This window comes from Aquarana catesbeiana, linkage group LG02, assembly GCF_042186555.1.
Source record: "Aquarana catesbeiana isolate 2022-GZ linkage group LG02, ASM4218655v1, whole genome shotgun sequence".
In the NCBI taxonomy this organism is placed as follows: domain Eukaryota; kingdom Metazoa; phylum Chordata; class Amphibia; order Anura; family Ranidae; genus Aquarana; species Aquarana catesbeiana.
Window position 1 is genome coordinate 800652823 of NC_133325.1, and position 26090 is coordinate 800678912.

The 26090-nt window shown below is 45.9% G+C and overlaps 1 protein-coding gene across 6 annotated transcripts in view; it reads right to left on the bottom strand.

Moving 5' to 3' along the window:
* LOC141129481 (uncharacterized) overlaps nucleotides 1-26090 on the bottom strand; it is a 110817-nt gene that overhangs the window by 16363 nt on the left and 68364 nt on the right. The window contains exon 11 of one of the 6 annotated variants that reach the window (XM_073617532.1): nucleotides 6064-6488. The exons of 4 other annotated variants lie outside the window; for them this stretch is intronic. In XM_073617532.1, coding sequence (XP_073473633.1) covers nucleotides 6478-6488 — 11 coding nt within the window. In that variant the 3' untranslated portion in view covers nucleotides 6064-6477. Of the gene's footprint in view, nucleotides 1-6063; nucleotides 6489-13662; nucleotides 14111-26090 lie in introns of those variants that run through there. One more of the 6 variants, XM_073617533.1, reaches the window with a different exon arrangement.

Genomic DNA, 26090 nt, shown 5'->3' on the forward strand with positions numbered 1-26090 from the left:
TTTTGCCATTGCAGCCCCCTCTCTCTCTCGCCATTGCAGCCCCCCTCTCTCTCTCGCCATTGCAGCCCCCCTCTCTCTCTCGCCATTGCAAGCCCCCCTCTCTCTCTCGCCATTGCAGCCCCCTCTCTCTCACCATTGCAGCCCCCCTCTCTCTCGCCATTGCAGCCCCCCTCTCTATCTCGCCATTGCAGCCCTTTCTCTCTCGCCATTGCAGCCCCCCTCTCTCTCTCGCCATTGCAGCCCCCCTCTCTCTCTCACCATTGCAGCCCCCTCTCTCTCTCACCATTGCAGCCCCCCTCTCTCTCTCACCATTGCAGCCCCCCTCTCTCTCTCGCCATTGCAGCCCCCTCTCTCTCTCGCCATTGAAGCCCCCCTCTCTCTCTCGCCATTGCAGCCCCTCTCTCTCTCTCGCCATTGCAGCCCCCCTCTCTCTCACCATTGCAGTCTCCCTCTCTCTCTCGCCATTGCAGCCCCCCTCTCTCTCTCGCCATTGCAGCCCCCTCTCTCTCACCATTGCAGCCCCTCTCTCTCTCTCGCCATTGCAGCCCCCCTCTCTCTCACCATTGCAGCCCCCTCTCTCTCACCATTGCAGCCCCCCTCTCTCTCTTGCCATTGCAGCCCCCCTCTCTCTCTCACCATTGCACCCCCTCTTTCTCTCTCCCCATTGCAGCCCTCTCTCACCATTGCACCCTCTCTCTCACCATTACACCCCCTCTCTCACTATTGCAGCCCCTCTCTCACCATTGCAGCCCCTCTTTCACCATTGCAGCCCCCCTCTCTCTCTCTCGCCATTGCAGCCCCCCTCTCTCTCTCGCCATTGCAGCCCCCTCTCTCTTTCGCCATTGCAGCCCCCCTCTCTCTCTCGCCATTGCAGCCCCCCTCTCTCTCTCACCATTGCAGCCCCTCTCTCTATCTCGCCATTGCAGCCCCTCTCTCTCTCTTGCCATTGCAGCCCCCCTCTCTCTCTCACCATTGCAGCCCCTCTCTCTATCTCGCCATTGCAGCCCCTCTCTCTCTCTTGCCATTGCAGCCCCTCTCTCTCTCTTGCCATTGCAGCCCCCCTCTCTCTCTTGCCATTGCAGCCCCCCCTCTCACTCGCCATTGCAGCGCCGCTCTCTCTCTCGCCATTGCAGCCCCCGTCTCTCTCACCATTACAGCCCCCTCTCTCTCTCACCATTGCAGCCCCTCTCTCGCCATTGCAGCCTCTCTCTCTCTTTCTCTCTCGCCATTGCAGCCCCCCCTCTCTCTCTCGCCATTGCAGCCCCCTCATTGTAACCCCTTTAAAGGGTTAAAATCCCCCGCAAAGCAGCGCTTTGTCGGCGGCACTGCCCATTGATTTCAATGGACAGGGGCGCTTTAGGAGCGGTGTATACAGCGCTGCAAAGATGCGGCTTGCAGGACTTTTACCGTCCTGCCAGCGCACGGCTCCAGTGTGAAAGCACTCGGGCTTTCACACTGAAGTGAGAGGAGAGGCTCTTTACATTCGCTATGCAAGCGCTATTTTTAGCGCTATAGTGCCTGTAAATCGCCTCAGTGTGATATCTCCGTTCTGTGCTTTAAATGTTGTTTACCGATGTTAAGAATTCACCATAAAAGAAAGGGAATGCCCATAGTGTAAAACCGTTTACAAGCCTTTATTAAAACATAAGTTGCGGTTGTACTCACATTTTGTAAACAAATAAAAGCACGTCTAAAGGAGCGTCGCTAAGATTAACTTTAAAGGCATTAGTCACTTTGTGATATTAATATATGGTATGAGCACTAAGCACTTACTGCACTTTGTTATTTAGTAAGATAACGGTTTGCATTTATTACTGGCTATTTTAGTGTTAGCACATTTGCACTTTTCTTTTCTTTTTTAATTTGATATTATTTATTCACATAGGGGTATGTAATATCATATCCCTTCCTCATACAATCACAATCAAGGTTTGTTGAACATAATCACATCACTCTCAGTTCAACCACAGATGAGATCACAATAGTAAACAACCGACAGAAGTTGTAGCACAATTCTAAACACATTTCGGGTCACTAAGGGTACAGAATTGGTTGCACATATTTGTCATTTTTTTTTTTTTTATTTGGACCCTGTACGAATGCAAGCATAAAACTTACACAGATGACACATATTCACATGATATACGTCCTGCCAAACAATATGCATTAAGATTACCTAAAACCTTTAGTATTAAACCAGGACAATAGATAAAGTTTTAATATTACAATTTACCCTACTAGAGCAGCGCCATATCTACTTCTGTTTTTCATTCACATTAGGGAGTCTGAGACCTGACAGTTGTACTTCCACCAACGCTGCTACGGCCAGCGGCTTGCCTGCCGAGCTCTGCAGCCTCATGTTGATCCTTGGGAGGTCTATATGGGTATATGACAAGCCTTGATCCACTTTTAATTGGTGAGTGCATTTTTATTGTCTTTTAATTTTTTTCAAGAAATCTCTACACCTAGATGGAGGCGCCCTCTTGTGCTTGTTTTATATATGTGCATTAGGATCTCAAGCCCCATAGCTTATTCTTTTTTTTTATTTGCATTAGGAAGAGGTGCCTGTTGGCTGATGGTTGCAGTTTATGCCCCTTCTGGCCTCCATACTCATCCTTTCTCTCCCTTGGATGGAGGTTTAGCAGGAATATCTATCATAAGGTGGATCAGTGGGGTTTGTGCATATGGTCAGGTTTACCTCAGGTAAACTATCTGCCAGTCTTTTTTTTTTTAGATATCCAGTGTGCTGTGTTAGAATGTAACATGGGGGAACTCACATCAGTTGTTGAATCGCTTTGGAGCCTATTCCTAGTTGAGTCAGGCAAGCTGTTATATAGCTGAAGTCACTTTCAGGAAAAGCATACAATAAAATGTGCCACTGCTCTCACCTATAACTGGCCTTTACAGCAAGGAGCATTGGAAGGCAACGCATATCAAACAAAAGCCAAGGAAAAATGCTTGAAAAAATTCCAAGCTCTACTTACCAACCAGCCTCAAGCCACCCTGGCTTGAGCGTGATACGTCACTTCCGCCGTTTGCAATGTAGCTGGAATGCTAACGGCGTCTCCAACACATGGATGTGTGAGCTGTTTTTGAGACTTATTTTAACTCATTTTTTGGAATAAACCATGATATACTTCACCATGGAAGCCCTTTTTTCCTTTATTCTCCACTAACCCCTGGATACCTGCCTGGATTGAGGTTGTGGTCATGAAAATTTCCACACCGGAATTTCCCACAAGCGTTTACGAGCATCTGTAACGGGTTTCTTGTTGTTCATTGCTTGGACCGGAGCCGTGGCTGTGAGGATTTCCCACTGGTATTATCCATAGGTGTATATGACTACCTGTAATGGGTGTCATGGGATTCTGGTGAGTAGGGTGTGTGGCTGGTGATGGTGGTGGAAGATCTACTCCTTGCTGTTCACCAAAACCCTTATCCGAGCATGCAGCAAGGCAGAAAAGGGAGGGCGAGCACACCCCCCCTCACCAATACCAGTCCACATGCCCTCAACATGGGGGGGGGCTCTGCCCCACCTGGCCCCAAAGCACCTTGTCCCCATGGCAGAAAATAGAGGTGGACAGCCGCACTCCAATATAACACCTTTATTCACATAAATTGTGATACTCTGTTGGTGAAGGGATCACGATTTATGTGAATAAAGGTGTTTTATTGGAGTGTGGCCGTCCACCTCTCTTTTCTTCCATTGATTGCCTATGCTGAGCCTGCACCCTTCATCTCACAAGCATGCAAGGATGGTGTGAATGTGAGATCATCGCCTGGAGCAGTAATTTCTTTCTTACCGTTGTCCCCATGTTGATGGGGACAAGGGTCTCTTCCCCACAACCATGGGCTGTGGTTGGTCTGCCGGAGGGGGGCTTATCAGAATCTGGCAGCCCCATTTAATAAGGGGGTCCCTAGATCTCGCCCCCCCATTGTAAATGAGTATGGGGTACATTGCACCCCTACTCATTCACCCAAAAAAGTGTCACATAGAAAAAATAACACAAAAACGTTTTTTGACAATTCCTTCATTAAAAGTAAAAAAACAATTTCCCCCTGATGTAGAGCTATGATCAATCATGCCAGACCACCGAAGCTGAAAAAAGAAAAAAGAGCTTCACATTTATTGAAGGCTAACCGCCAACATCTGGCTCCTCTGTCTGACAGTTCTCAAATAGGTAGAGGCAGGGCCACCCGGGTGATGCCACCTGGTGGCCCGCCCCCTTGCTACGTCACCAAGCCAGCATGCATTGGGGGTGAAAACTGTGGAATCGTTTGACCTGACCCATGTTTTTGCTGAGGAACACCTGACCTGGGGACACTGGAGCCACACTAGAACTTCCACTGGTCTTCTATTATCACTAACATGGTACAAAGACACAGTAACCTCTGTTTTTTTGGAAGCTGCTTCAGCCTCCCGTAAGAGTTGAACTGCAAGAGAAAGTTTGGGAATCCATCTGGTCACAGGTCATTGGGTTTCTTGAACTATCATTAGACCTGCCTAATATTGGAGGATGTAAAATCTGTTGCAGCTCTGTATGGAAACCAATAAGCTTCCAGGTTTTATTGCCAAAGCTTAATAGAACAAGCTGAAGTTAGAAGCTGATTGGCTACCATGAAGAGCTGCACCAGATTTTGCACTCTCCAGTTTTAGTAAATCAACCCCAATGCTCAAAGGTACAGTTGTGTTCATAAGTTTACATACCCTGGCAGAATTTATGATTTCTTGGCCATTTTTCTGAGAATATGAATGATAACACAAAAGCTTTTCTTTCACTCATGGTTGGTGTTTGGCTGACGCCTATTATTATCAATCGACTGTGTTTACTCTTTTTAAATCATAATGGCAACAGAAACTACCCAAATGACCCTGATCAAAAGTTTACATACCCCAGTTCTTAATACCGTGTTTTGCCCCCTTTAACATAAATGACAGCTTGAAGTCTTTTGTGGTATTTGTGGATGAGGCTCTTTATCTTCTCAGATGGTAAAGTTGCCCATTCCTCTTTGCAAAAAGCCTCCAGTTCCTGTAAATTCTTGGGCTGTCTTGCATGAACGGCACGTTTGAGATCTCCCCAGAGTGGCTCAATGATATTGAGGTCAGGAGACTGAGATGGCCACTCCAGAACCTTCACTTTATTCTGCTGTAGCCAATGACAGGTGGACTTGGCCTTGTGTTTTGGAACGTTTTCATGTTGGAATGTCCAAGTACGTCCCATGCGCAGCTTCCTGGCTGATGAATGCAAATGTTGCTCCAGTATTTTTTGATAACATACTGCATTCATCTTGCCAACAATTTTTATTTATTTTTTTTTATATTCTTTTTTTTTCAAAATTTTATCATACACAAAAAAGATGAATAAAAAACTCCATTACCTCTCACAACAATTAAGAGGTAACAGTTGCAAAATTATTAAAGTGCTGAACTCCCTCTTCACCTCCTTCTCCCCCCCCTACTAAACCCTACCTTCCCTCCCCTCCCTCACCAAGACCCCTCTTCCCCCCATCTCTACAACCTTTTCACCTCGCAATATTCCTTCTTTAGTTTAAACATTTTCCACATTTCCCACCTCCTGTTGAATCCCTCTCTTCCTCCTATTTCACAATGTCTAAGTCCTTCCATACCATATATCTCATCTATTTTATCGAACCATTCTCTTATTTTTGGACTGTCCACTTCCTTCCATTTTTTCGGGATCAGGCTCCTTGCGGCATTTATCAGATGTATCATCATTAAATTTCTGTATTCTTTTATTGGGATATCTACCCCATGGAATAAACATATCCAGGGGTCCTCGGGCAACTCTATTCTAATCTTGCCAACAATTTTGACCTAATTTCCTGTGCCTTTGTAGCTCACACATCCCCAAAACATCAGCGATCCACCTCCGTGTTTCACAGTAGGAATGGTGGACCTTTCATCATAGGCCTTGTTGACTCCTCTCCAAATGTAGTGTTTATGGTTGTGGCCAAAAAGCCCAATTTTGGTCTCATCACTCCAAATGACTTTGTGCCAGAAGGTTTAAGGCTTGTCTCTGTGCAGTTTGGCATATTGTAAGTGGGATACTTTGTGGCATTTGCGTAGTAATGGCTTTCTTCTGGCGACTCGACCATGCAGCCCATCTTTCTTCAAGTGCCACCTTATTGTACATCTTGAAACAGCCACACCACATGTTTTCAGAGAGTCCTGTATTTCACCTGAAGTTATTTGTGGGGTTTTCTTTCTTTGCTTCCCGAACAATTTTCCTGGCAGTTTTGGCTGAAATTTTAGTTGGTCTACCTGACCGTGGTTTGGTTTCAACAGAACCCCTAATTTTCCACTTCTTGATTAGAGTTTGAACACTGCTGATTGGCATTCTCAATTCCTTGGATATCTTTTTATATCCCTTTCCTATTTTATACAGTTCAACTACTTTTTCCTGCAGATCTTTTGACCATTCTTTTGCTTTCCCCATGACTCAGAATCCAGAAACGTCAGTGCAGCACTGGATGAAAGATGCAAGGGTCTGTCAAGAGTCCAGAAACTCATTGACCTTTTATACACATACACTAATTACAAGCAAACAGATCACAAGTGAGGATGGTTACCTTTTAATAGCCATTCAAACCCCTTTGTGTCAACTTGTGTGCATGTTATCTGGCCAAAATCATAAGGGTAGGTAAACTTTTGATCGGGGTCATTTGGGGAGTTTCTGTTGTCATTATGATATAAAAAGAGTAAAAACGATTGATAATAAATGGCTTCAGCCAAACACTAACCATGAGTGAAAGAAAAATTTTTGTGTTATTCATATTCTCTGAAACACGGCCAAGAAATCTGCCAGGGTATGTAAACTTATGAGCACAACTGTATTTTAATTGGGTTTGGTGGAGGACCTCCAGATTACCTCGCACTCTAAGAAATTAATGAGACTATTATATTACTATGCAAAAAAAAAAAAAAAACATAAAAAAAACATACTATTGAATTGGAAATGATCCTCTCGTCTGTCTCTTTCTGAGTGGAAAAGTGTAATTAATTCTGATCTTCCCCATACCGGCTTTCATATACCAGCAGGGTATAATAACATTTAGGGTAAATGGACACATCTAGGTGGCTATGGTTTAAGTGGTTAGGATTACAAAAGGCTTTTTACCTTTATGTGTTCAGCCTTCGTGTATTCATGCATTGGCTCCTGAAGTTGTCAATCACAGCTAGTGAGGAGGGAGCAGGGGCGGGGCCAAGTTGTGCTCTGTGTGTCTTATGGACACACAGAACAGGGCTCTGGAGCAGGGCCACTGATAAGCAGGGAGGTGCGGGGAGGTGAGTGGCTGGTGAGGAACTGGCTAGTATCAGATTCAGATACACACAGGTTACATGCACCACGATCGTTAGAGCGAGAGCAATAACTCTAGAACTAGACCTCCTCTGTAACTCTAAACATGTAACCTGTAAAAAAAATTAAAGCGTCATCTATGGAGATTTTTAAGTACCCATTACAGGCTGCCTGCAGAAAACTACAGGAGGGGGAGGAGACAATACCAGTCACCCTGCACAAGCAGAGAGAGAAGAGTTGTAGGAGGGGCCAAGCAGGCTCCACCCACTACAGGCTGCCTACAGAAAGCTTCAGGAGGGGGCGGAGACAATACCAGTCACCCTGCACAAGCAGAGAGAGCAGAGCTGTGGGAGGGGCCAATCAGGCTCCACCCATTACAGGCAAAAAGAGAAGAAGGTTTGGGGCTTTGAATGAGTCGATGTAGTAAGCATACCCATGGTATAAATGCGTATGCAAAGGTAGATGCACATTAAAGACAATCTTTATTAAAATATCCATCAACAATATGACCATGTTGGAACATGATTAAAACAATTCATCGGATGAATAACTACAGTAATGATACAGTAAACAATTCATAATGAAAATCAAGAACATAATATTTATTGTATTTTATAAAAAAAACAGACCCATGGGGTGAGTCCTGGGTGAGCCGTTTTGTGAGTATTAATATAATACATTTCTGACATTGTTCTTATCTGGACTGATATTTCATTACTATCCAGATATCTTGTTATTGATATATACATATACTACTTTTTTGTAGATAGATGAATTGCGACTGCTCCTGAGAAAGTGATGTTTCACGAAACGCGTAGAGTATACTGCGCCACAATCCTTCTGTTTTTTTTATAAAGTACAAGAATTATTATGTTCTTAATTTTCATTATGAATTGTTTACTGTATCAATGCCGTAGTTATTGATCCGATGAATTGGTTTAATCCTGTTCCAACATGTTGATGGATAATTTAATAAAGATTGTCTTTAATGTGCATCTACCTTTGCATACGCATTTATACCATGGTTATGCTTACTACATCGACTGTTGGGCACAAGCCTCATTCAAAGTCCCAAACCTTATTCTCTTTTTGCCTGTAATGGGTGGAGCCTGATTGGCCTGACTGGAGCCTGAGGGGCCAAGCAGGCTTCACCCATTACAGTCTGCCTGCAGAAAACTACAGGAGGGGGAGGAGACAATACCAGTCACCCTGCACAAGGAGAGAAAGTAGAGCTGTAGGAGGGGCCAAGCAGGCTCCACCCATTACAGGCTGCAGAAAACTACAGGAGGGGGAGGAGACAATATCAATCACCCAATCACACATACTGTAGCTTCTGACTTTTAATAATATTAGGACACTTAGCTGACCTAGAATCCAGCCACGATGGGACACCGAGCCGATGTTTCCCACCATTGACTGTGAGGGAAACCGGCAAGTGAAGCCCCCTCCTGCGCATGCAGGAAACGCGCTGCGCTTTGTGAATGGCAGCAGGGAAAGGAGGAAGGGGGACGAGCTCCCGGGGGACCTCGCCGCAGCTCGGTCTCCTGGAAGTGGGGACAGGTACCTGTCAAAAACAGGTCCCCTGTCCCCCCCCCTCCCCAAAAAAAAGGTGCCAAGTGTGGCACCAGAGAAAGCAGATAAGTGGAGCTTCCACTTTTTTGGGTGGAGCTCCCCTTTACAGCCGATTCCTGAACCAGGGAGGAGATAAGTGCACACCCCTGAGTATGGCATAGTCAATGTGCCCTGAATGAGCCAGTGACCTCCATTTACTAAATTATTAGAGCATGTTCACATTAAAGTCAAACAAAATCCACTTTGCAAGAATACCCAATGGTGTATGAGGAAATTATTATTATTTTTTTTAAATGTTTTTTTTTTTGCTTGTAAATGATTGACTGATCATGGTCAGCACAGATGCACCCCATTCACTTAGCAAAGGGAAATTTCTCTTTGCAATATACCCTTTTTCTTACCTTAGTAAATAGGCGTGTGGACAGGGTGTGCCGGGTGTGCCTGGGCACACCCTTATCACCCCATGTGCTGTAACATTATCCAGGGGTGGCGCCAGGTGGGTGGTTGGGGGTGCCAGTGGTCAGTGTAAATGCCCCCCATTATATTAAAAGGCTGGGTTCAACCCCAGGAACACATTACACCCGTTTTTTTAAGGGTGTAATGTAATATGGTCCCAATCAACTCTCACCACCAGAGCCTCCTCCCCGTGACAGCAGGTGGCATTCGTGTGTGTTTAAACTTTGGGGTGCACACCCTAATAGTCTGCGCACACCTATGGAGGTGATATGGTGTGGAGTTTAATCCTCCAATCATGTGCAAGCAAAAAAAAAATCAGTTTGTTCTTCTTGCTTATGATTGGACATTCTTTGCGAAGGAAATTTTCACCTCATTCACCACATCAAGTTTAAATCATTCAGTGTATTGCTTTTTAAAATTTTTTTATTGTTATTTTGCAACTACTAAAGTAGATGTAAACCCAATCGCCAAAATCGTATATAATCTTTAAATTGTAACTAAAGGCAAAATTCGTTCTTTAGTTTAGGACAGAGTGGAGAAGGGATTAGACCCCCTGTCAGTCTGTGTCTTCATTAGGGAGATTCGCCCTCACTATTTGTCCTGTTTACTGTTAGCATTAAAAAGTAAAAAGAAAATCACAAATTTTGGGGACACTAGTTCTGGTGACCTGGGGGAGCCCATCAAAAAATTCTTTTAATTTGCAGGATTTTTTTTAACTTCCTGTTTGGCTATGGGACAGGAAGTGAAGGGGAATCTCCGCTATGGGGACATGGAGGGTAAAAAAAAAAAAAATCTGACAGGGGTTATAACCCTTCCTTGCTCTATCCAAAACAAAAAACACACAAAAAAAACATACAAAGTATAAAAAAAAATATACATTTTTAACTAAGAACAAGAAGACCCATAGATAGTAAACATGCTCAACATGTTAGAAGTCAAACTAATGAGATAGATTTTTTAAAGTGCTCTGTGTTTCAGTAGTTATTTTGCGAGCTTATATGATTTTAATATATATATTATATATATTTATATATATAATATATATATTATATATTTACATATATGCACATATATACACTCAGACATATATATATATATATATATATATATATATATATATATATATATACACACATACACACACACACACTATACACACACAGAGTGTATATATGTATATGTATATATATATATATATATATATATATATATATGTATATGTATATATATATATATATTTTTTTTTTTTTTAATATTATTTATTATTATTATTAATATATATATATATTTTTTTTTTGTTCAAAACTGTTGCCAACATGTTCTGTTATTTCTGAATTTAAACTAAGTTGCTTTTACATGCTGCAGCCCCCTTTTGGAGATAGTGAACACGTTGGATATGCTTTTGCGTGTTTAAAATTCAACTTGAGCTATTGAGCTCTCCATGCAGCAGGGTTTTGTGACATAGAAGCTGAGGCAAGACAGAAAAAAAAAACATGTCAACAGAAGCAAAGGCCTCCACCTGCTGGCCCAACAATATATTACATATTATACCTAGACAATATTTTGTATTTGACTTAAAGTGGTTGTAAACCCCGTCACACCACTTTTACCTACAGGTAAGCCTATAATAAGGCTTACCTGTAGGCAGGGCCGCCATCAGGGGGGGTACAGCCGTTACAACTGTCAAAGGGCCCCGGGGCCTGCCCGGGACAGAAGAAGGCAGGATGGGTGAAGGGGAGCTGTGCTGTGCAGTATAGAAATGATCTCACAGCGTGTGCTCTCTGTGTCATTGAACTCAGACATCGAGCTCTTTACTGCCACCTCTGGCTACAATGTGCATGTGCACCCCTCGTGTACTGGGCTTTTCTGTGTCAGCAACATGTCAGCTTTGTGAAAACGAGCTGGGACCAGGTAGGAAGAAATTCTTTACAAGGAGGGGCTGTGTGGGAAAGGGAGGGGGCCTGTTTGTGTACAGGGAGGGGACAGAGCCTTGTGTGTTTACAGATTTGTGTATGTGGGGCTGACATATATATATACACATGTGTGTGCAGGCCCGGATTGGCCATAGGGCAAACCGGTCATTTGCCCGGTGGACAGGGGCTGCCGGGCCGCATGTCCTTACTTGGGGGGCCAAGGCAGGCTGCTCTTTAAGCCCGCACCAGTCCCCCGACCTTTCCGCGGCCGCCCGGCTGCCAGTTCAGCTCAGGCTCAGAAATCAGCACCAGGGGGACAGAAACATGAAGGGGGGGAGGAGCTAGCGGAGACACTTCTCCACGGCCGCCAGTATAGTTCAGCTGTTGGTGCCAGGGGGCGTGACCATGAAGGGGAGAGGAGCCTGCTGCAGCCGGATCAGAGAGAACGTAAGTGCAGCCCCCTGTAACCTGAATAGGAGGAACAGTGGGGTGGCTGCATATAGAAGAATCATTCTCTCCATCTTCCTCCCACAGTCTCTGAATGCCTGCTTCTGCTCCTCTCCCTCTCACAGACTTTCAGGTACTGCGGGAGGAAGATGGTGAGAATAATTCTTCTATATGCAGCCACCCCACTGCTCCTCCTATCCTGCTTATCTCTGCTGCCTCCACAGTGCTCTCTACCCCCCACAGTGCCCTCTACCCCCCCACAGTGCTCTCTACCCCCCCACAGTGCTCTCTATCCCCCCACAGTGCTCTCTACCCCCCCACAGTGCTCTCTACCCCCCCACAGTGCTCTCTATCCCCCCCCAGTGCTCTCCACCTCCCCCATGCTCTCTGCTGCCCCCCTGTGCCCTCTGCCTCTCTCCATGTTCTCTCCACCCCCCCTGTGATATCCACCTCCCCCATGCTCTCCGCTGCCCCCTGTGCCCTCCACTTATCCTCCAGTGCTATCCAGCCCCCCCCCCCGTGCTCTCCTCCTCCCTCCTGTGCTCTCCACCTCCCCCCATGCTCTACGCTGCTCCCCTGTACCCTCCGCCTCTCCCCCTGTGCTTTATACCTCCCCCCGTGCTCTATGCTCTCCCCCTGTGCCCTCCGCCTCTCCCCCTGTGCTCTTCACCTCCCCATATGCTCTCCAGCCCCCCCCAGTGCTCTTTAGCCCCCCCCAGTGCTCTCCACCTCCCCCCATGCTCTATGCTGCCCCCCCCCGTGCCCTCCGTCTCTCCCCCTGTGCTCTCCACCTCCCCCCATGCTCTCCGCTGCCCCCTGTGCCCTCCGTCTCTCCCCCTGTGCTCTCCACCTCCCCCATGCTCTCCACCTCCCCCATGCTCTCCGCTGCCCCCCTGTGCTCTCCACCTCCCTCCTGTGCTCTCCACCTTCCCCATGCTCTCCACTGCCCCCTGTGTCCTCCACTTCTCCCCCAGTGCTCTCCAGCCCCCCGTTCTCTCCACCTCCCATGCTCTACGCTTCCCCCCTGTGCCCTCCGTCTCTCCCCCTGTGCTCACCAATTCCCCCATGCTCTACGCTGCCCCCCTGTGCCCTCCGCCTCTCCCCCTGTGCTCTCCACCTCCCCCCATGCTCTACGCTGCCCCCCATGCTCTCTACCTCCCCCTGTGCTCTTCACCTCCCCCCAATGCTCTCTAGCCCCCCCCAGTGCTCTCCAGCCCCCCTCTTCTCTCCACCTCCCTTCTGTGCTCCCCACCTCCCCCCATGCTCTACGCTGCCCCCCCTGTGCCCTCCTTCTCTCCCCCTGTGCTCTCCACCTCCCCTATGCTCTACGCTGCCCCCCTGTGCCCTCTGCCTCTCCTCCAGTGCTCTCTAGCCCCCTAGTGCTCTCCAGCCCCCCCTGTGCTCTCCACCTCCCCTATGCTCTATGGTGCCCCCCTGTGCCCTCTGCCTCTCCCCCAGTGCTCTCTAGCCCCCCAAGTGCTCTCCACCTCCCCCATGCTCTACGCTGCCCCCGTGCCCTACGCCTCTCCCCAGTGCACTCCAGCCCCCCCATTGATCTCCACCTACCCCCTGTGCTCTCCACCTCCTCCCATGCTCTCTGCTGCCCCCCTGTGCCCTCCGGCTCCCCCCCAGTGCTCTACAGCCCCCCAGTGATCTCCGCCTCCCCCTGTGCTCTCCACCTCTCCCCCTGTGCTCTCCGCCCCCTTGCTTTCCTGCCCTCCCTGTGCTCTCCGCCCCACCCTGTGTTTTTGCTTCCCCCTGTGCTCTCCAACCCCCCCATTCCCTGTGCTCTCCAGCCCCCCATGCTCTCCAGCCCCCTTGTGCTCTCCTCTTCCTCCCTGTGTTCTCTGCCTCACCCCTGTGCTCTCTGCCCCCCATGCTCTCCGCCTCCCCCCACAGTGCTCTTCAGCCCCCCTGTGCTCTCGCCCCACCCCATGTTCTCAAGGTTCTTCCCTGTGCTATCTGCCCCCCCTGCTCTTTCCCTGTCCCCCTTGCCCCCTGCACCTTTGGGAGGATCCGTCAGGTAATCGCGATGATTTGTATAGTTTTTCCTAACACATGCAAAAAGTGCAAAGCTGTGTTCAGGTTGAACTCCCCCCCCCCCAAAAAAATTACATTTGCCCAGCTGCTATATAAAATGTATCACCCCGATGATGTGTGTTATATTGGTGGGTGTTGCTGTATTGGGGATAACTCTTAACATTCATTCATTCCGATGCTGCTGTAAGCGCTAAACATTTGATTCTTTTCGTGGAGCACAAGTTGCTTTGTGATTGGACGAGGGGCGAATGAGGGGTTGATGAATGTCACGATCTCCCCCTCCCCCAGAGCTTCGCTCCTCGTGCTGCCACACTCCGAGCACAATTAGGAAGAAATCCTTTAATTCAGGTGGAAATCATGGAACTGAAGAGACAAATAGACAAAAGAGAAAACGTATATTCTAATTAACACAGAACATTAATTACAGGACAATTATTTATATATGAATCTGACACATTGTAACAAAATGTAATATGTCACAATATAACAAAATTAAAGTGGATCTTCACTGCATCAGAGCACCACAACCCAATAAAAAACTATATACAGTAATACCTCAGATTGTGAGTTACGCGGTTTACACGCGTTTCGCAATACGAGCTAATTTTTTCTTAAAATCCTGACTCGATTTGTGAACGTTGTCTCGCTAGACAAGCAGGATTCAAGCCTCTGGGGTGTGCAGTACCACATGTGGCCAGAAGGTGACGCTCGGAGACACCCTTCAACCCATGTCTCCATGCTTTATTTTGTTGCGAAATCACTTTGAAAAACACCCCCCCCCAGCATTTCTGGCCGTGGCCATCGTAAGTAACGGCAGATGATTCAAGTACAGCCGTGGCCAAAAGTTTTGGGAATGACACAAATATTCACAAAGTCTGCTGCTTCAGTTTTTATGATGGCAATTTGCACATCCTCTAGAATGTTATGAATAGAGGTCGACCGATATGGGTTTTTCTCTGGCCGATGCCGATATTTAGAAATCGCGATGGCCGATATATGATGCCGATTTTTTTGGGCCAATATATTAGGCCGATTTTTTTTCTTTTTTCCCTTCATCTCATAAAATCTAACAGTTAGACCCCTTTCACACTGCGGCATTTTTCAGGCGCTTTTGGGCTAAAAATAGCGCCTGTAAAGTGCCTGTAAAACGGCTCCCCTGCAGTCTCAGTGTGATATCCCGAGTGCTTTCACACTGAGGCGATGCGCTGGCAGGATGTTTAAAAAAAGTCCTGCAAGCAGCATCTTTGGAGCGGTGTATACCGCTCCTCCACCACTCCTGCCCATTGAAATGAATGCGCACCGCTGCCGAAGCGCCTGCAAAGCGTTTCGGCAGCAGCGCTTCAGGGGCGCATTTAACCCTTTCCCCAGCCGCTAGCTGGGTTATAAGCGCCCCACTAGCAGCCGAATAGCGCCGCTAAAATGACGGTAAAGCGCCGCTAAAACTAACAGCGTTTTACCGTCAACGCCTGCCCGCTCCAGTGTGAAAGCAGCCTTAAGTAATACAGAACTTTTTTACATTTAAACATTTATTAAACAAAACAGACCTCCAATCAGTTCACTTGTATGTATAATTTAGATTAAAAAAAAAATAACGATATCTTAAATATTAAATACACAAAAACAGGTAATCAAAACTTTTGGACGAAGAAAAATGGGCTAACTTTACTGCTTATTTTTTTTTTTTTATTTCATTAGTGTATTTTTAAAAAAAAAAATTGCGTTTGAAAGACCGCTGTGCAAATACCGTGTGACATAAAATATTGCAACAACCGCTATTTTATTCCCTAGGGTCTCTGCTAAAAAAAATATATATAATGTTTGAGGGTTCTAAGTGATTTTCTAGCAGAAAATACAGGATTTTTACTTGTAAGCAACAAGTGTCAGAAAAGATTTAGTCTTTAAATGGTTAAACTGAGAACTCCTCAGCTCATTGATAAAAGAACCTGAAAAGATACAATGTATCTTCTTATCAGACTTGTCAGGCTGCCCAGGGAGGAGAGAATCCTCTCCACAGATAACCTCAGGAAACTTGCATTGACTTCTATTACAGAAGTCATTTGCAAGTCCCGCTGAAGTTATAATCGGCTTTTTTTATCAGCACAATCCACCTATGCCGATTAAGTAAAAAAAGCCAAATATCGGCAGATATATCGGTCAACCTCTAGTTATGAAGAGTGATCAGATGAATTACCCAGAATTGCAAAGTCCTTCTTTGCCATGAAAATTAACTTAACCCCCCCCAAAAAAAAAATTCTACTGCATTTCAGCCCTGCCACAAAAGGACCAGCTGACTTGTCAGTGATTCTCTTGTTAACACAGGTGTCAGTGTTGACGAGGACGAGGCTGGAAATCACTCTGTAATGCTGATTGAGTTAGGATAACAGACTGGCAGCTTTAAAAGGAGGGTGGCGCTTGAAATGATCGTTCTTCCTCTGTTAACCATGGTTACCTGCAGGGAGTCACATGCAGTCATCATTACTTTGCACAGAAAAGGATTCACAGACAAGGATCTTGCTGCTACTAAGATTGCACCTAAATCAATCACTTATGGGATCATCAAGAACTTCAATGAGAGAGGATCAATTGTTGAGAAGAAGGCTTCAGGGCGCCCAATAAAGTCCAGCAAGCGCCAGGACTGTCTCCTACAGTTGACTGAGCTGCGGGATCGGGGCACCACCAGGGCAGAGTTTGCTCAGGAAGGGCAGCAGGCGGGTGTGAGGACATCTCCACGCACAGTACGGAGAAGACTTTTGGAGGATGGCCTGGTGTCAAGAAGGGCAGCAAAGAAGCCACTTCTCTCCAGGAAAAACATCAGGTACAGACTGATATTCTGCAAAAGGTACGGGGATTGGACTGCTGAGGACTGGGGGGAAAGTCATTTTCTCTGATGAATCCCCTTTTCCCATTGTTTGGGGCATCCGGAAAAAAACCTTGTCCGGAGAAGAAAAGGTGAGCGTCCTGTGTCACACATCCTGAGACCATTTATGGCTGGGGTTGCTTCTCAGCCAAGGGAGTGGGGGGCTCACTCACAATTTTGTCTAAGAACACCGCCATGAATAAAGAAGGGTACAAAAACATCCTCCAAGAGCAAATTCTCCTAACCATCCAAGAACAGTTTGGTGAGGAACAATGCCTTTGCCAGCATGATGGAGCACCTTGCCTTAAGGCAAAAGTGATAACTAAGTGGCTTGGGGAACAAACCATCGACATTTTGGGTCCATGGCCAGGAAACTCCCCAGACCTCAATCTCTTTGAGAACTTGTGGTTAATCCTCAAGAGGCGGGTGAACAAAACCCCCACAAATTCCGATAAACTCCAAGCATTAATTATGCAAGAATGGGCGGCCATCAGTCAGGATGTGGCCCAGACGGTGATTGACAGCATGCCGGGGGGAGGAAAAGGAAGGGTCAACACTGAAAATATTGACTCTTTGCAATAAAAGCCTTTGACACTTACGAAATGCTTGTATTTACACTTCAGTATCCCATAGTAACATCTGACAAAAAGATTAAAAAAAAAAAACACAGAAGCTGCAGACTTTGTGGAAATTAAATATTTGTGCCCGTCTCAAAACTTTTGGCCACGGCTGTAGCACATACATGCAGGAGGGTGTGCTTAGCTGAGGAAACCCCTCCTCTGCTCCTGAAGACTCCTGGGATGTATGACATAATTTGCCTAGGCAAGAAACCAGGAAGTAGCTGAAGAAATGTAAAAAAAAAAAAGTGTAAAACTAGTAAATATAATATACCTTCCTATCCATTTACTAATGTTAGCAGAATAAGGATTAAAAATAATCCATGCTGATTGGGAGAGTAGTGAAGTTCCACTTTAAAGTGCATCTATAGGCAAAACATTTTCTACTAGTTTTGGGTGAATTGGCGAGTTTGACCTTCTGCCTAGTTTTCCGTCTGTGTCCCCGCTGGGTAGATCCACCCCTCTTTACGTCCCAGTGACCAATGTGAGGGAGGATGACAGGAAATCTAAAATGTTGGGAGTTGTCACCAGAAGTAATAGAGAGGAAATCTTCCAATGGGGAAGGGGGGAATTCCCCTTATATTTACAGATTTCCTCTGACTTCCTGTTGTCTCTCTGCAGCACAGGAAGTGAAGGGAAATCTCCTTAATGGGACACAGATGGGCAAAAAAAAAAAAAAAAACTGACCAGGGTTCCAACCCTCCCTTACTCTATCCACAAATATTTAAAAAAAAAAAAGACGTTTAGGCTTTACATAGAATTTAAAGTGTAGGTTTAGTTTTTTTTTTTATCAGCACAAGGGATGGCTACTCTCATTGTTGTCATTTTCAATACTCTACCCCTCCCCCACATACCCCTACAGTGGTAATCTTCCAGTTCTGTGGAGGTTAATACAGTCACTGGACAAATGTTCTTCAATTTCCTCTACAGCTCAAATGTTATTCATTTATAGGAAATAGAGTGGTTTGGGAAAACACAGCACTGGGGGCAGTAGATGGGGCTGAAAATCAGAGGAAATGTGTATTTATTTCCTGTGATCCTATGCTGGCCACAAGGAATCATGATATATTTTCCCAAACCACTCTGGTTAACATTCAACCAGAAAATAGAAGAACATTTAACCTCTCTGTGCCGGCACCTCCCGTCCCTTTACTTTAAGGGGTTTCAGATGCTGTGAGGCGGAGCGGGGCTTATGATCATGTGACCGCCGTGATTGGCTGTCATGGCGGTCACATGATCAGAAAACTCCCGATCGCAAGGAGCTTTCCGTTAGCTGCCGGCCCACTTGCCGAGAGGCCGCATATTTGCATGTGGTCGGCTCCAAGAGGTTAATAGTTCAGGAAAATATCACATTGTGGCCACTAGATGAAGTTTAAGATTATAGGAAATAAGTATTTGCTATGATCCTCTGCTGGCTGCGGTATCTTCTTGAACCACTCTAATTGTATTTATGTTTATGGACCTTGCTTTGTGCACTGGTCTGAATAATTTGGTGGAGGGGGGATTATGGTGTGGGGGGGAGGGGGGATTATGGTGGGGGGTGGAGGGGGGATTATGGTGTGGGGGTGGAGGGGGGATTATGGTGTGGTAGGCGGAGGGGGGATTATGGCGTGGGGGTTGTTTTTTCAGGAGTTGGACTTGGCCCCTTAGTTCCAGTGAAGGGAACTCTTAAGCCGTCAGCATACCAAGACATTTTGGACAATTTCATGCTCCCAACTTTGTGGGAACAGTTTTGGGGACGGCCCCTTCCTGTTCCAACATGACTGCGCTCCAGTGCACAAAGCAAGGTCCATAAAGACATGGATGAGCGAGTTTGGGTTGGAGGAACTTGACTGGCCTGCACAGAGTCCTGACCTCAACCCAATAGAACACCTTTGGGATGAATTAGACTGGAGACTGCGAGCCAGGCCTTCTCATCCAACATCAGTGCCTGACCTCACAAATGTGCTTCTGGAAGAATGGTCAAACATTCCCATAGACACCCTCCTAAACCTTGTGGACGGCCTTCCCAGAAGAGTTGAAGCTGTTATAGCTGCAAAGGGTGGGCCAACTCAATATTGAGCCCTACGGACTAAGACTGGGATGCCATTAAAGATCATGTGCGTGTAAAGGCAGGTGTCCCAATACTTTTGGTAATATAGTGTATAATCTTTATCCTTGTGTCAAGCTTTGTAAATGAAGGCCTTTTTTTGTGGAGCAAAATCTGGGTGTGAGAAAATGTGTTCATAAATGCATCCACATAGATGTAATCTGACTTTAGTGTCCCAGAGAAAGAGACACTTGACCTCCAGATCAGGTTAGAACCTCCTGGCAAAATCTCAGATTTACCCTAACTGTCTATCTCAGAGATAACAGTCATTAGGACAAAACAGTTTCCCCATAGGGAGCACAAACAGCAATAATAACCTCATTAGCAGACATGTTGGTAGGGTGCCGGACTCAAAGGTAAATAAAATCCGGCTACAAATTTTGGGTGTACCAGAAAAAGTTTATTTTGTATAAAAAAAAAAAAATAATAATACAATTTAAATCTATATAATATAAATATAATAAATTAGATTTATAAAAAAATAAATAAAAATTGGAGGGAATCTGGCTCCTTCAGGTTAACCAACTGAGGAGTGTTCTAGCGAGTTGTAACAACTAAAGCGAAACATTTTACAATTTAAATCTACATATAATATAAATATAATAAATAGAGCTTGTGTATAAAAATAATAAATAGAGTAAATCTGGCTTCTTGAAGTTGACCAGTCAGAGATTTAGTTATTAAGGAGTGTTCTAGTCATGTGACTTCGGCTTTCTCATGCGAGTTGAAAGCTGGGCTGCGAGTCGTAGATTCCTCCCGATCTCGGTGTGGACGGTTCTCCAGGCACACTCAGCATCTCCCTGCTCCTCCAGGATCCTCTGCAGGGTGTTGAACCTCTGGCTGATTCCCTGTATGAAGAGCTGGTTCTCTGCTCCCTCTGGGATACAATCAGACAGCTGTTGGTCCTGGTAGTGGACGAGTTCCTGAAGCCTCTCCCAGGAAGGCCGGTGGTGGTCCAGTCTGTCCTGGTTTCTTCTGTAGAACCGGATGGTTTGGTCGGCCACTTCACGCACAGCAATGGCGGCAGACTCAACTTGAATAATATTATAAAGCGAGTCAATGACAGGAAGGGGAGATGGGTTCTCTTGGCAGAGTTGGCCTGTTTTCTCTGAAGGAACCATCTGGTTGAAGCTGTGCAGAATCTGTCTGCTCCATTCTTCTTGGTTTCGTTGGAGCCATTTGCAGGTTTGGGCAGAGACCATGGAGCTGAGGCTCAGAAGGAGGACTATCCAGGAATATGTGCTGGTCATTGTGTCTGGGGTACAAGGGATTGTCTGTTCTGCTGGCTCCTTGGTCTCCAGAAGAGGTCCAGGTTCTCCTGGATTGCTGCTCTGTGGTGAGCTCCATCTTTTAGCTCCCTTCTTAAATGATGAGTTTTAGGATTTATCACAAAAGTGAAAACTTTCAGCTCAGACTTCCCAGACTGACTGATGGGAGTTTAGTTTCAGTTTCATATCATTTCGCAGTCACCGAAAATGAAGTTTCAGCTCTTTTTACTTCATCCCTTTCTCAACTCATTTGCTTCCTTTTCATGACATATTGTGCTGAACGTAGCAGAAGGAGTGATTCCGAAAATCAGGGAAGGGAATGTACCTGCACAATCCAGCCTGAGCTGAAATCTCACTTTCGGGTGGGTTGACCATTAAAAGGGTAAAAAAACTGAGAAATAGATGTGTATGAGCAGTGAAGGGATGATAAGAAGCATTTCGAAAACTTGGTTTTAGTTGTTGCAGAAATCTCCCATCCATTTTCTGCTTCGGAAACTTGTTGGAAGAGCACTGGACCCAAAGTTATGTATAACCCGGCTACAAATCCAGCTTTTGGAGGTTTCTCTCCATCAGCTGGGATGTTCCTAGGGACCTCCAGAGCAGTCTAAAGAGCATGTGAAAGGATGGCAGCACCATAGGTCTAGATCAAGTAAGTTCAGCAAATGTTTATTTTTTTACAAACAAGAGCTTAGAAGATATATCCAATATATTTCGAGGGTTCATAATCCCCCCCTCCCCCACACCATCATGGTTTATATGAAGTGATAGATGTTTGGATACGACTGGACAGGTATTTTGCAGGACATGAGATACCAGTAAAAGCTGTACTGATGCCTCTGAGTATGTCCGATGAGGAACACACATCCTCATAACTAGTGTTGGGCGAATGGTTTGGGCCAAGCAAAAGTGTGGCCTGAACTTGGGCCATTGCCGCACAGTCAATATGTTGTTAAGGAGCGGGCCGGGGAAGCTGGCCGCCGCGTCCTTAACAACGGGTGAGTCATCAGCTGTCAGCGGGCTTCCCCACTGACAGCGGAAAGAAAAAAGAATAATGCCGGTAAAAAAAAAAAAAAAAAAATGGCGTGGGGTCCCCCCCACAGTCCACGCCAGGCCCTTTGATTAAGGAAAGGGGGGGGGGATGAGCGAACGCCCCCCCTCCCCTCCTGAACCTTACCAGGCCATATACCCTCAACATGGGGGGTGTGATGCTTTGGGGCAGGGGTGGCTCTGACTGACAACCCTGGGTGGTGGTTGTGGGGGTCTTTTGGCAGGGGACTTATTGGAATCTGGAAGCCGCCTTTAACTAGGGGGCCCCCGAAATCCAGGTCCTCCCCTATGTGAATGAGTATGGGGTACTCATTCACCCAAAAAAACTATCAAAAATAAATAAAAACACTAGACAAAAAAACAAATAAAAAAAATTGCTCCGCACTCGTTGACGGCTGACCGCTGAATGCCTCCTCTGCTGGGTGACAGTTCTTAAATAGGTAAGGGGTAGGGCCACCTGGTGATGTCACCTGGTGGCCCCACCCCTTGTGACATCCAACAATAGACTCCCTAGCAACAATAGTCCTCCTCAGCAACAATAAATCCCCAAGCCACATTAGACCTCCCCAGCAACAGTAGATCCCTCAGCAAAAATAGATCCCCTCCGACAACAATATACCCCTTAGCATCAATAGACCTCTCCAGCAACAACAGACCCCCCCCCCAGCAACAATAGATCCCACCAGCAGCCAGCAAAAATAGGCCATCCCCTCACAACAGTACATCACCCCAGCAACAATCGACCGCCAACCTCTCCCCTCCCCGCTATAGTAAATGACCTCAGTAACAATATCACCCTCCATCAACAACAGACCCCCCTTCCTAGCTACACTATACCTCCAAAATAAAACCAAAGTATACAGCGTAGTCCCAGATGTACATAACAAATATCTCCCTAATAAGTCCTTATATGAAGAAAGGGGCAAGAAGATAAGTTCATAATTGTCCATAGTAATACAAATAGTCCATAATAAAACTTCTAGCACAAAGCAGACAGCTCCAGCAAGAGACAGGGATGGATCTCTGAAAAGACAGTAAAAAGACACAGTGGTACCCCCTTGTGTCTTGTAACACTATACCTCCAAAAAAATCCTGGTGGGAGGAATAGTGCCCCATTGTTAGTATCAGTGGGAGGAATAGTGCCCCATCATTGGTGTCAGTGGGAGGAATAGTGCCCCATCATTGGTATCAGTGGGAAGAATAGTGCCCCATCACTGGTGTCAGTGGGAGGAATAGTGCCCCATCATTGGTGTCAGTGGGAGGAATAGTGCCCCATCATTGGTGTCAGTGGGAGGACTAGTGTGCCATTATTTATGTCAGTGGGGGGAATAGTGCCCCATCATTGGTGTCAGTGGGGGGGGGGATATTGCCCCATCATTGGTGTCAGTGGGAGTAATAATGCCCCATCATTAGTGTCAGTGCGGGGAATAGTGCCCCATCGTTTGTGTCAGTGGGACAAATAGTGCTCCATCATTGGTATCAGTGGGAGGAATAGTGCCCCATCATTGGTATCAGTGGGAGGAATAGCGTCCCATCATTGGTATCAGTGGAAGGAATAGCGCCCCATCATTGGTATCAGTGGAAGGAATATTGCCCCATCATTGGTATCAGTGGGAGGAATAGTGTCCCATCATTGGTATCAGTGGGAGGAATAGTGCCTCATCATTGGTATCAGTGGGAGGAATAGTGCCCCATCATTGGTGTCAGCGGGAGGAATAGTGCCCCATCATTGGTGTCAGCGGGAGGAATAGTGCACCATTATTTATGTCAGTGGGGGGGAATAGTGCCCAATCATTGTATCAGTGAGGGGAATATTGCCTCATTATTGGTATCAGTGGGAGGAATAGTGCCCCATTATTGGTGTCAGTGAAGAGAATAATGTCCCATCATTGGTGTCAGTGGGGGGAATATTGACCCATCATTGGTGTCAGTGGGAGGAAGAGTGCTCCAAGGCAAGCAGAGAGCCACATCAAGTCTGCAGGCGGCAGTTTGAAGACCTATAGTGCGTATATCATGTAGACGGCTCCTGGGGTTCCTAGGAACATCCTGGCTGACAGAGAGAATACTCCAAAACTGGATATGTAGCTGGATTATATTTACAAAAATAATCCATACCCATCCACTACTTAATGGCCCTGTAATATATTTTTTCATGAAATAGTTTTCTGCCTCCTTGTAATGTCCCCTATGAGCTCCTGAACCTCTGCTTTCCCCCCATCGGTTCCTTTTATTTTGGAATGAGCAGTGTACAATATTTGGGGTCATGTGTATTGCTCTATACAGACTACATATCCCATAGTCCATCTCAGGAGCGAGCAAGAGAGGGTGGCTAAGTTCCTACATACAGTGGGACCATCGATGGGAGGTTTCTGCAACCAAACACAAGTTTTTATAATGCCTTATATATATCACTATATATACCTATATATATATATATATATATATATATACACTATATAATCACTAGAGGGGTCATCCGTTTGCTCCTCAAAGATGTCCAATTATCAGTTTTAGCTGATTCTAGCTTCTGGCTGAATCTTGGTGGGTAAATCCTATTTCTGGTTTCCTGAGTCTCTTCATCTCCGTGTAGAATATGTCATAAAAAGGAAGCAAATGAGTTGAGAAAGGGATGAAGTAAAAAGAGCTGAAACTTCATTTTCAGTGACTTTGAAATGATGTGAAACTGAAACTAAACCCCCACCAGTCAGTCTGGGAAGTCTGAGCTGAAAGTTTTCACTTTTGTGATAAATCCTAAAACTCATCATATAAGAAGGGAGCTAAAAGATGGAGCTCACCACAGAGCAGCAATCCAGGAGAACCTGGACCTCTTCTGGAGACCAAGGAGCCAGCAGAACAGACAATCCCTTGTACCCCAGACACAATGACCAGCACATATTCCTGGATAGTCCTCCTTCTGAGCCTCAGCTCCATGGTCTCTGCCCAAACCTGCAAATGGCTCCACCGAAACCAAGAAGAATGGAGCAGACAGATTCTGTACAGCTTCAACCAGATGGTTCCTTCAGAGAAAACAGGCCAACTCTGCCAAGAGAACCCATCTCCCCTTCCTGTCATTGACTCGCTTTATAATATTATTCAAGTTGAGTCTGCCGCCATTGCTGTGCGTGAAGTGGCCGACCAAACCATCCGGTTCTACAGAAGAAATCAGGACAGACTGGACCACCACCGGCCTTCCTGGGAGAGGCTTCAGGAACTCGTCCACTACCAAGACCAACAGCTGTCTGATTGTATCCCAGGGGGAGCAGAGAACCAGCTCTTCATACAGGGAATCAGCCAGAGGTTCAACACCCTGCAGAGGATCCTGGAGGAGCAGGGAGATGCTGGGTGTGCCTGGAGAACCGTCCACACCGAGATCGGGAGGAATCTACGACTCGCAGCCCAGCTTTCAACTCGCATGAGAATGCTGAAGTCACATGACTAGAACACTCCTCAATAACTAAATCTCTGACTGGTCAACTTCAAGAAGCCAGATTTACTCTATTTATTATTTTTATACACAAGCTCTATTTATTATATTTATATTATATATAGCTTTAAATTGTAAAATGTTTCGCTTTAGTTGTTACAACTCCAAAAAAACTTTTTTTTTTTTACAGGCAACCTGCACAGCTTTTACTGTAATATTTGTGTCCTGCAACTACCCTGTCCAGTATTGTCTCCAAATGTCTACCACTACCAGAGTACACACCCTACTGAAAGGAGATTTGTGAAACCCCCCTAAAAAATGTGATAACTATATCTTCTGACCTCTCATTTGTGAAAAATAAACTTTTACTGAACTTGATCTAGATCTGTGGTGTTCTCTCATTCTTTCATATAGTCTTTCAATTTGTTATGTTTTGTTCCTTCAAAAAGATTTAGGGGTGCTCATTTCAGATGAGCAAACTCTATAGCCTCAGAGTGGAGAAAATGAATAGAATTCTGGGGGGTGTCACTAGAGGGGTCACCAGCAGGAGGAAGAGGGTCCTGATTCCTCTACATAGATCTTTATATCACTAGACGGATCACCAGCAGGAGGAAGGAGGTCCTAATTCCTCTACATGGATCTTTATATCACGAGGGGTCACCAGCAAGAGGAAGAGGGTCCTGATTCCTCTATATAGAGCTTCATATAACTAAAGGGACCACCAGCAGGAGGAAGGAGGTCCTAATTCTTCTACATGGATCTTCATATCACTAGAGGGGTCACCAGCAAGAGGAAGAGAGTCCTGATTCCTCTATATAGATCTTTATATCACTAGAGGAACCACCAGCAGGAGGAAGGTGGTCCCAATTCCTCTATATAGATCTTTATATCACTAGAGGGACCACCAGCAGGAGGAAGGCGGTCCTGATTCCTCTATATAGATCTTCATATCACTAGAGGGGTCACCAGCAGGAGGAAGGAGGTCCTAATTTCTCTATATAGATCTTTATATCACTAGAGGGGTCACCAGCAGGAGGAAGG